Below are 12,219 nucleotides of genomic sequence, written 5' to 3' on the forward strand. Positions count from 1 at the left end.
AATGGAATGGCTTCACATCCAGTGTATCTCTAAATATCAGATGCTGGGGACAGGCAAAAGGAGAAGGCCGTTCACCAGTTTTGCAGATGCATTTGGCAGTGTTCCTATGTTAAGAGTACTGGACTGGTAGAAGTTGACTGAATATATGGAACTGGCTGAGTTGACCGGGAGACTTCGGGACCGGAGTGAAGAAGCAGTGGAAGAAGATTGGAAGAAATTTAAAGTTTATTTAAAGAATAAGCGTATAATAGAATAGAATTAATGGAAGTGAGGGAGATACAAAGAGGTTGTAGTTAATACAATGGTGAGAGATGAGTATTGTTAGAATTAGGTATAATTGAGTAGAAAGAAAGGATATTGTTGGGAATGTAAAGTATTAAGAATTAAAAGGTATAGAAATAAGTTTATATTAAGTAAAATTTAGAGATTATGTAAGATTTAGAAATTACTAAAGATGATTTATAATGGAACGCAGTGAGAGGAACCAGATGTTGAACTACAACTCCCATCTTCCATGACCAGTGGCCATACTGGCTGGGACTAAACTGGGAATCTCACAACATCTGTAAGGCAACAGGTTCCCCATCCCTGGCCAGTGCCATCCAGGTTCTCCTTATAAATTCTTATTTTAACAATTTCTACACCAATTTCCAGTACAGCAAGTGTTTTATACTTGAGAATTATCTTCAGGCAAGCTCTCGGGTTTATGTTTCAAAAAGTATTTAGGAGGGGCCTTTTATTAGGTAGCGTTGGGAATAGAAGGCAGGTCAACCACGTCTGTTTTAGGGTTAACTTTCCATCAACACTAATGCTTTTTCACCTCATAATCGCTGTTGAAGTGAGATGTGTGCGGAAATCTGTGGCATCTGTTAGAAGCCAGCACTGCCTCAGGGCTCAAACAACAACAGCTTAACTATTTAGGCCAAAATGCATGTGCTGATTTGGAGACACAGAGATGGAGGGGCCAAGAGATGACATTACTGTCTGCGAAAGCTGAAATCCTGCCTTTTGTTTTAGCTCACTGCTAAGGCTTTATGAAAATTGTTCTCACCTGTCGCAATATCACACTGAGTCCCGGAAGCGCTTAACAGCATGTATGCAACAATTCAGTTGCTCAGTGACGTGTACTAGGAATGTTGGAAGTTGCCGTGTAGCAAATCAGACTCGCTGGGCTCACCTTGCTCAGTATTTTCTACAATGACTGCCAGTCACTCTCTAGGGGTTTCAGAAAGGGGCCTTTATTAGCACCACTTAAAAGAAGCTGGATTGAACCTGCAATCTTCTGCATGCAAAACATTTGCTCTAACATTGAGCCATGGAACTTCTCCCCCCAAGAACTGTGTGCTAGAACACCAAAAGGTCAGAGAGAGCCGTAAATGAAGGTCTGGGAAATGCACTAGAATTGTAGAGTTGGAAGAGACCCCCAAGGGTCATCTAGTCCAGTGTTTCTCAACCAGTGTGCCTCCAGATGTTTTGGGACTACAACTCCCATCATTCCTGACCACTGGTCTTGCTAGCTAGGGATGATGGAAGTTGTAGTCCCAAAACATCTGGAGGCACACTGGTTGAGAAACACTGATCTAGTCCAACCCCCTTCAATGCAGGAAACATCAAAACTTGTGGGAGCTATTTGAGCATTTCTATGCTGCAGTTCATTCTGATGCCAGCTCATTCAAGTGTGCTTATCTTTGCTTCCTTTCTTCCCAAATAGACTGGGGCTGCTGGGAGTCCACATCTGGAGAGCCGGAGGTTTCCCACCCCAGCTTTGCACTGCTGTGCTGAGGGGTCCTGATCTTATTATATATCCTGTCTTCCTGTAGTTGTCTTTTAAAGCTTATCTTCCCTGGGCTCCCATTATCTCTTCTAGACTTTTACACCCACGATATGAAGTAAAAGGGCCATTGAGCCACTTTACAGGCCATTCACAGCAGGAAAGGAATGCTCAAATCAGCTGAAGATCAAATAAAAGAACGGAAAGGCCCTCCACAGGAAAAGGAAGCTGCCCTGGAGTCTCATCTCTTTGTTCCTGACAGCTAGTGAGGAACTGAAAAATGGGCTGCTTGACACAGTCACTGATAAGAGCTCCCTAGTTCAGGATTCAAGGTATCTATGGTGTTCATCTCAGACATTTTCCCCTGCTTCAGATTCAAAGAATACCTCATAATCCTGCCTAAGATATACTTCCAGCATAAAAATATATAGAAACAAACTGACTCGAAGTCTCACTGTAATGAATAGCAGCAGTGCATTAGAACATCTGTGCTCTCGCACCCCTTCTGATCTGGCTCATACACAAAAAGTACCCAGTGAACGGTACCCAAGATTTCAAGGATGCATAAATATGGGTCTGAACAGAACCTTCAACTCATTTTTGTCAGATTTCAAATGCTCATCATTAAAACAATGGGAACTGAACATAGCAGCTGGGGAAAAGGGGGTGTGAGAGAGGAAGGATCATTCGTGGCTCCATTCTTTTGTACTAGAGAAGAGATTATCTGAATTTAAAGGTGTGAGTTTATGATTATTTGAGTCTATAAGGTTAGCAACAATGTCATGCATTTTTCCTTGTAGTTGGCCAATCAATCTGCCCACCAATCTGAATTACTACCTTGCAAATAAGTCCCAAAAACCTACCACCTCACAAAAATTTTGCCAGCTCATCGGCTGATACATGCTTATGCTATTCTCCACACCTTCAACAAAAAGGCAGTCATAAAAACTGTGTTGCCTGGTCACTAAAGAGAATGACTCACATTTGCTATAGATGACCAAGTAAAAATATCCTTACAAGCATCAATTGCTGTCAAAAACGCAAGGCAAAACTTTCATAGGCAAACCACTTTCTTGGGAAGCCACAAAGCATATTGCTTGTTTTCAAACTATGGCAGTACCAATGGTTTTTGCATGCAGAAGGCAACACTCATTTTAAAATGAAATATTATGAATCCACTTTTTAAAACATGCAGTTAATGAATCAGCCCAATTAACACTTTAGTGTTTAAATTGTCTATGATTTTAAAAAGAGAGAGTCTGTGATCGCAGTTATGGTCAATTTTGTCACATTTTCAACACTGCAGACAGGCTCTGTATGTCCTCAGTGTTTTTAAAGGTAGAGGGCATGGGAACACTGGCCGTTAATATTCCTTTGCAATAGTGTTGTTTGTGCTAAGTTGCATCACTACTCAGTTTATAGTGAAGTGTGTACATGTTAATATGACGGGTTCAAGGATATCTTCCATCTATTGCAGGTTGTAAAATTTGCAGGGCATCAAGAATTGACGCAGGTAATTTAAGTTGACTTTTAAAAGTTTGTTAACTTAAAATATATCCCTGCAAAATATGACGTATGAAGAAAGTTCAAGTACTGTACTCATGAGCAGCAGACAGGTTTTTCAAACATGTCCTTTCGGCTAGCCCAAACTCTGATGGTCATGCAGTAGATGGTTTCTTGCCAGTCTCACAACAACCACCCCAGCAAGCACACCTCTCACACACCACAACAATACCAGGTCCCTGGCTGCCCAGTCTTTCAACGCAGGCTGATTGTGCCCTGTAGCCTCGCTGTCGCTCGCTGTTAAGGGAAGCAAGCTGAAGGAAGAGCCGAAGCCACAGAAGTCTAAAGGCATTAGCAAGTTCTCAGAGGTGGTTGAAGCAGCAGCTTGCAGATCCGACAGAGGAGACGAATGGAGGCTGCCCTCCCCAGCTGTGCTGCGGTTTAAATGCCACGTGGCCACCACCACCCCCGGCTAACCCAATTGGTCAGCTAGGGGGCGTGATGCAGTGGCTGGGAGTTCTAATGACATGGACAGCATCCCTCCGCCCACAGCCGGGTCACTGGGAGGTCCTGGGTCGCCGCCCGCAACGCAGTCCCCCCCCCCGAAAAGGGGAGCAGTTTTCTGTGTGTTGCAAAAGACTAGATGAAAGCCCTATTGAGATCACAGAAGTAGAGTCTTCAGATTCGATATTCTTATTTATATTTTACATACAATAAACTCGCATCGGTTCACAGTTGTTGTAAGTGAATATTACAAAATTGTAGATATGGATCAGTACCAGTCTTACCGTGTAGCGAGCTTATGGCAAATGACCCCAGTGTCTGTTATGACTTCACTCAGCCTCAGTTCTAAATGGACCTTGCCCTGGAATATAAAATAGCAAAGCATTATAAAAATTGCATATCAGTATTGTAATTCTTAAAACAACCAGGCATTGTTAACTGTTTCCAAGTAAGTTTCCCCCAAGAGTCTCATGATATACACAGCATATATGCCTTGTGTTGGTGAGCAGAGGATATTGTGATAGCTACGCAGACAGGCACTCTGGGTTATTCCTATATGAAGCATGCTATATTTGATTTACTGTATTAGTACTGATTTCACAACTTTGCTGATCTGACGCAGATCCTTGTCTGGAATGAAGCAGACTCTTGTTTTGATGCATTTGCCCCAGTCCAAATAAGTGGCGCATGAGGGCTGCTGAGCACATGTAAACGCTACGCAGTAGGTTGTAACTATAGAACCAGTCACAGTAATGGATTTCCAAAAGACCAATATAATGATGAGTCAGAGAGAAAAGGAACCGGGCTTTTTTTAGAAGGAAGAAAAATCAAAAGATGCAGTTTAAAGGATACCATTTATATGTCGAGATGCGTGTTCTAAGATCAGCAGAGAACGAGAAGATTTATTCTAGAAAAGGTTCAAGCTTGCTATTGTAGCAGATAATAATAAAAATGATCGCACTCGAGAAGACTGTTTTTGGAGACTCTGGAGCTAGAACATGGGTAGGCAAACTAAAGCCCGGGGGGAGGCGGATCCGGCCCAATCACCTTCTCAATCTGGCCTGCGGACGGTCCAGGTATCAGTGTGTTTTCACATGAGTAGAATGTGCCCTTTTATTTAAAATGAATCTCTGGGTTTTTTGTGGGGCCTGCCTGGTGTTTTTAATGTGAGTAGAATGTGTGCTTTTATTTAAAATACATCTCTGGGTTATTTGTGCAGCATAGGAATTCATTCCCCCCCCCCCAAATAGTCCGGCCTCCATTAGGTCTGAGGGACAGTGGACCGGCCCCCTGCTGACCCCTGCTCTAGAACTTATTCCCCCTACAAACACAAACTAGGAAATATAAAATTTAAAAAGCTGCCACATGTCAAGTTCTTAAGGTCAACAACTAAATGCACACACAGATGTGGGCTGAAATGATTTGGGTTCACCCGGAAAAAAACCAGTTAATGATAGAGTTGCCAGAAGCGAAAAACAAACGTTATTGAAAACTCATGATTGTAACTGAAAATGGCAGCCATGTGTCAAGTTCGCCATCCAAATTTACAGAAATGCATTAGATGATTATAATGCTTTGCCCTCTCCTCCGATTGCCTATTACAAGGAGGAAGGATGGCGAAATGAATAACGGAGAGACATATTTCCCTAATGAGACATTGTATCAAGAGCAGAGGAAATTTGATACACAGCTATTTTTGGTAGCAAACCAAAAAACATTTTTACCACAACGTATGGTTTTGAACTGCTGTGTTTCATTCAAGCACAGTTACTGGCATGTTCACATTGAGCTGAGAGTTTCAAACAAAGCTTTGCATTTATGCATCCATTTCCATTGCACAGAGTCTTTCACATACAACATCTTAGAAATCTATTCCACAGACTTGTTAGGGAGGCAATCTTATTATTAAAGGTAAAGGGACCCCTGACCATTAGGTCCAGTCGTGACCGATTCTGGGGTTGCGGCGCTCATCTCGCGTTATTGGCCAAGGAAGCTGGCGTTTGTCTGCAGACAGTTTGTCATGTGGCCAGCATGACAAAGCCGCTTCTGGCGAACCAGAGCAGCACACAGAAATGCCGTTTACCTTCCCGCTGTAGCGGTACCTCTATTTATCTACTTTCACTTTGACGTGCTTTCGAACTGCTAGGTTGGCAGGAGCTGGGACTGAGCAACGGGAGCTCGCCCCTTCGCGGGGATCCGAACCGCCGACCTTCTGATCGGGAAGCCCTAGGCTCTGTGGTTTAACCCACAGCGCCACCCGCGTCCCTGTTAATCTTATTATTGCAGATGCACAAACACTCTGCTTCTGCATGTGTTCACTCATAAATCTGTTTCAGACTATTTCTGTGCCTACCTGTGCAATTCTTTTTTTAAAAAAAGCCAAAAAATATGTCTACATTTAAATTCGCATTTTAAGCGTATTTTCTCTCAAACTACACATTTCTGAACTTATTATTGTTTCTAACTGTATATTTTCTTATAATGCACATTTCTAAACCTATTTTGAGTTAAGGACTGTGTTGGAATATTTGGAATGAGTGGAAGCTGGTGGATAACCAAGTTCCATCTACATGTTTGTTTGGGAGACATGGATCAAGTCAGTTGAGCTGGAACTCACAAGGATGAATGGTGGGGAAGAGCTAGTGATTGTGTCCCCCCCCCCAAGGTCACCTATGGCAGTGGTTCCCAATTAATTATCTACTGCAGAACCCGTTTTTCAAAAGCCAAGCCATGGACCCCCTACTTTTGAAAATGTCAATATCTCTATGGTAGGAGTTTTTTAATTTTATTTTATGTGACTGGTGCCACAGAGCCCCTGGGTGGGTTAGGCAGACCCCCTGGAATCCGCGAACCACCAATTGGGAACCACTGACCGTATATGGCTAAGAATCTGAACTATGGTCTTTCAGGCTCACAGCAACTGCTTTTCACTTGCACTGTTACACATAATGTAAGCATATCCTCTCACATCCAGTGTTTCTCAAACCTGGGTCCCTAGCTGTTGTTGGACTACAACTCCCATCATCCTTGCTAGCAGAACCAGTGGTCAAGGATGATGGGAGTTGTAGTCCAACAACAGCCAAGGGCCCAAGTTTGAAAAACACTGCTCTAAGCACTGTGCCTTGGGGTGGTGATTCCTTCTTGCAGCTTTCTAAATAGAATCAAGTGTATTTATGCAATAAGAATACTCTTGAAGGCAACTGAAGTGCTATGGCATAACAATAAAATAATTATTCTTGAAATACTCAATTACTTCCAGTTGCAGAACCCAGGTGTGGATTTACTTTAAAAGCATCCTTATTGCAATAATATGTTTGGATGTGTTGTGCACTAAATGCTACTCCTGTGTAAACAGCATGCTCCTAACCATGTCAATTATGCCCTTAGGGAAAACACAAGGGACCATTAAATAATTTTCTCATGGGTGCTCTGATTCAAACTGCCTCCAGAGTACTAGAGAACAGCAGATTGCTTTGCAAATTTACTTCATAACCAGGTCATCCAAAAATGTTTACATTTATAAATGAAAAATGTATTTTTTGATTGATCGGCCCAATCTCAAGCACATGTAGAGCTAGATAAACAGTCATCAGCTAGACCAGAATCATATAAATGTATATATGCTTTAAGATAGTAAAGGGGGGAAAACTAAACAAAATTACATCTACAACACTTAAAGCAAAGTAAACTGTATCAAGTCAAAATTATTCATTACATTAATCGACCACTTTATACAAAACGACTTGACAAGATAACATGCAGCACATAAAGGATATCTAAGATCAGAAAAATTCAAAGCAATGTGCAATTAAAAAATACATAAAATGCTCACCCAGAAACATGTTAATTAGAACAAGTCTTACCCACCCCACTAAAAGACCACTCACTACCTGAGGAGGCAGTGTTAATTAGCCAAAGGCCTGGGTAAACAAAATGAGCCTGAAGACAGACAAAGATGGTGCCAGGTGCATCTTCCTAAGGAAAGCCACTGATGAAAAAGCCTATTCTCATGTGACTTATCCTCCACACCTCCCTAAGGTAGGACACACAGAGAAGGACCTCTGATGAAGACCACAAGGTCTGGGATGGTTCATTTATTCCATTCTATTCTATTCTGACTGGATCAATTGCATACAATGGTTTGGATCCACAGAGATAGAAGACAACCATTTTCCGCCAATTTTCTCCTTCAGCCCCCTGTTTCATTCAAGTCTGCTCTGAAGAGTTGGGGAACCTTCCAGAACAGTGTGGGAGGTGACATGAGGTGCTGGAAGAGAAAGGGAGAAATCACAAAAAAACTAACATCCTCACTCCTGCCGCCAGCCAGAGCCCTTGATAAATCAATGACTCTTCAAGCTATGGTAAGCTCGGCATTTGTTTATTTTTTTAAGGGCATTACAATAAGTGAAAAAAAACAATAGGTGTTGCCTGGAAACACATGTGATTGGTCTCCCCAGGCAAAACCAGGAACTGACTGTCATAGCCAGGCAATGCACGCACTTGATGACTCCCTGTTCCAAATAATGATGGCGGTGCGTTGTTTAAAGAAAGTATGGAATAGGGGAGGAAGCACAATGATAATTTGACACATGTACTGCCAACTCTTCCTCATGACCACTGCCTTGTGATACAGTAACCTCAAAAGCTTGGATTAGCTGTAATACCGTACTACTGATTTTTACTGACATTATTGCAATGATGCAACTGCTACTACGAATCCATAAAATAAGGTGCTGCATAGTTTTTTTGTTCCTGAAGACACGTGAAAGATATAGGTTAAATTGCATAGTGCAATGAATTTCATTTCTCTTGCCTCCTTTTTCGTAACTTGAGTCCACTGGTTCGGGTCCTGCCCTCTGGAGCAGCAGAAAGCAAGCTTGCTCCATCTTCCATCTAGCAGCCCTTAGATATTTGAGGATAGCTCTCATATCACCTCAGTCTTCTCATCTCCAGGCTAAACATACCCAACTCTCTCAACAGTTCCTCATAAGGCTTGGTTTCCAGGCCCTTGATCATCTTGGTTGCCCTCCTATGCACACATTCGAGCTTGTTGATATCTGTCTTTACACTGTGGTGCCCAAACCTGGACACAGTATTCCAGGTGGAGACTGGCCAAGGCAAAATAGAGTGGCACTATTACTTCCCATTAACTGGGCACTATACTTCTGCTGATGCAGCCTAGAACTGCACTAGCATTCCCCCCCTGCTGCATCACAATGCTGACTCATGTGGTCTACTAAGACCGCCTAGATCTTTTTTCATATGTGCTGGCAAGCCAGGTGTCTCCCATCCTATATATGTACACCTGATTATTCCCGCTAAGTGCAGAACTTTACATTTGTCCTTATTGAAATTCATTTTGTTAAGTTTGGGCCAGTTCTCCAGTCTGTTCATGAATCATGATTCAATCTATCTTCTGAGGTATTAGAGCTTTGTTGTTGTTGTTTAGTCGTTTAGTCATGCCCGACTCTTCGTGACCCCATGGACCAGAGCACGCCAGGCACTCCTGTCTTCCACTGCCTCCCGCAGTTTGGTCAAACTCATGTTGGTAGCTTCGAGAACACTGTCCAACCATCTCATCCTCTGTCGTCCCCTTCTCCTTGTGCCCTCAATCTTTCCCAGCATCAGGGTCTTTCCCAGGGAGTCTTCTCTTGTCATGAGGTGGCCAAAGTACTGGAGCCTCAGCTTCAGGATCTGTCCTTCCAGTGACCACTCAGGGCTGATTTCCTTAAGAATGGATAGGTTTGATCTTCTTGCAGTCCATGGGACTCTCAAGAGTCTCCTCCAGCACCATAATTCAAAAGCATCAATTCTTTGGCGATCAGCCTTCTTTATGGTCCAGCTCTCACTTCCATTCATCACTACTGGGAAAGCCATAGCTTTAACTATACGGACCTTTGTCGGCAAGGTGATGTTTCTGCTTTTTAAGATGCTGTCTAGAGCTACCCCTCCCAGTTTGGTGTTGTCCGCAATTTGATGAGCACCCCCTCAATTCCTTCATCCAAGTCTTTTATAAAGATGTTGAATGCCTTGGGGTTCAGTACCTCACTAGTCACTTTCCCAGGTTGATGAGTAAGCATTGGGGAGTACTCTTTAGGTTTGGTCAGTCAAACAGCAACAAATCTACCTAGCAATAACATCATATAGCCCACATTTTACTAGTTTCTCCACAATAATATAATAGGAGACTTGGTTGAGTTCCAGTATAATTCCCCTTTCCCCCACATCTGTCTTGGCATTGCAACAGCTCAAGAGTAGTGGAGAAGCCTTGTCAATCCAGCTCAGTGGATTTTGGTGATCCTGGAACCTACGGCAAGTCCCTTAACCTGGAAGAAACCAATAATATTCACATGCCATTTCTGATCTTAGGTGCTCGTTGCAAAGCCACTTGAGTGTTGCTGAATAAATGAACACAGAGCAGAACTAGGTGGTAAATACCCTTCGAGTGATGTGTAATTGTGGAGAGGGTGGGGCTCAGAAAGTATGAAAATAGGGTGGTTATTTTCATCTGAAATGTTGGAGGGCTATGTATCCGGTTACTAGACTTGCAAACAGCATCTTTCTCATCCAACAGTTGTTGTGCTGAGCCACAGAAATTATAAGACTTCCCCCCCCTTCCAGTTTAGCCTTTAGCTGACAATTGCTGTGTGGTTAAAGGAGAGTTTCCTTTGGGCCATGGTGCTGCATTGACATACAAAGATACTGCAGTGACATGGGGCAATCATCTCAGTTGTGGTCTACGACAACTGTTGAAGTTCGTTTGCAAACTGTTGGTTCAAAGAAGCTACATATACAGTTCAAGTAGCTGTTGACACCAGCTAAGGCCTTGGACTCCACTCTTACAAGGGAGGGAACGATTAATGTCTCAGTAGAGGATTATGTGATACACCTGCCTTCAAATACTTGGTGGGTTGAGTTTTCTGCATTCCACAGGGTTGGAGTAGATCAGGCATTCCCAAACTGCGGCCCTCCAGATGTTTTGGTCTACAACTCCCATGACCCCTAGCTAACAGGACCAGTGGTCGGGGAAGATGGGAATTGTAGTCCAAAACATCTGGAGGGCCGAAGTTTGGGGATGCCTGGAGTAGATGATCCTTAGGGTTCTCTCCCAACTATACAATGCTATGTGGGGTGCAATATGAAGGAAGAAGAAGAGGAAGAGGAAGAAGAAGAAGTTGCTCTCTCTTGATCCTGAGTAAAAAAAATGGCAAGACTACCAAGATGAACCATTTTGATTGCTTCCTTAGAGAAAACACACAATGAGCCATCACTGGAGAGTAGAGATAGATCAAGGCCCCCCCTTCTCCCAATATCTTTTCATCTACATCTCAGCATGCCCCACCCCTTATTTCCATGCCATTTACCTCAGTCAGAACAGTAATAGGTTCCATCTTCACTATATATTTAAAGCGGTATTACACTACTTTAAACTGTCATGGCTCCCCGCAAGACTCTTGGGAACTGTAGTTTGTTAAGGGTGCTGAGAGATTTTAGGAGACCCCCTCTTCCCCTCACAAAGCTATAATTATCAGAGCAGTTTAAGGATCTATCCCCTTCTCCCAAGGTGACTCTGGGAATTGTAGCTTTGGGAGGGTAACAGGGGTGTCCTAATAACTCTCAAGACCCTTAACGAACTACCGCTCCCAGGATTCCTGGGGGGGGGGGGAAACATGGCTGTTTAAAGTGGTAGGATATTGCTTTAAATATACAGTGCAGATGGGGCACAGAGACAACTCTGGCAGCACCTTCCATATTATCCATTCCACCATTAATATCTGCCCCTCTCTTGGCTCAAGCATGGGAGTCAGGGTAAGGGGGAAAACTACTAAAACCACAATGGAGAGCAGGAGGTAGCCAACAGGCAACACCAATAGTCCTCTTTTGCTTTATGCAAGTTACAGCCCCATTGTACAGTTTGGGAAGACGAAGGTGTCAGGACCTGGCTCCTGGGTGAGAGGAGGAAAGGCAGAGGGCAGAGGGCTGAAAGCAGCAAGACTAAATTATTTGTTCCACAGACCAGCAGGAAGCCTAGTCCAGATAGGGGTCATGGAGCTATCAGCTGACTGCTCTGGTCCAACTGGAGCATGGAGGTTTGCTTAGCTGGTGTTGAACTCACCCTGCAGTTCCCTCCTTTGCCAGACCCTAGTGGGACACACAAGCTAGGAAAATCACCTGCCAGGACTTAGGTCACCCCTTCAAGACTTTTTGCAGTGGGTTCAATTCCTGACTGAAGCTAGAAAACAGCCTCCCCAATATTACTGCTAATATGAATTGCCCTGTAGTTGTTTGGGTTGAAGAGGATCAGCACTGAGTAAACAGGAATGCATTAGCTTATAGCATGATAAGCTGCATCCCAAACTGCAATGCCAGACTCAAAAACTTCATCGAAATGCTGTTATTGGGCTGAGCATTAGTTTTCAACATCTCAGAGACTTTCTTGC

General features: G+C 43.3%; 1 protein-coding gene across 1 annotated transcript in view; it reads right to left on the reverse strand.

The window, feature by feature from the left end:
* RASA3 (RAS p21 protein activator 3) overlaps positions 1-12,219 on the reverse strand; it is a 115,359-nt gene that overhangs the window by 37,927 nt on the left and 65,213 nt on the right. Inside the window, exon 5 of the mRNA XM_035114870.2 lies at positions 4,063-4,139. Within this exon, the coding sequence (XP_034970761.1) occupies positions 4,063-4,139 (77 nt within the window). The remainder of the gene's footprint in view (positions 1-4,062; positions 4,140-12,219) is intronic.

Source organism: Zootoca vivipara, chromosome 4 (assembly GCF_963506605.1).
Source record: "Zootoca vivipara chromosome 4, rZooViv1.1, whole genome shotgun sequence".
In the NCBI taxonomy this organism is placed as follows: domain Eukaryota; kingdom Metazoa; phylum Chordata; class Lepidosauria; order Squamata; family Lacertidae; genus Zootoca; species Zootoca vivipara.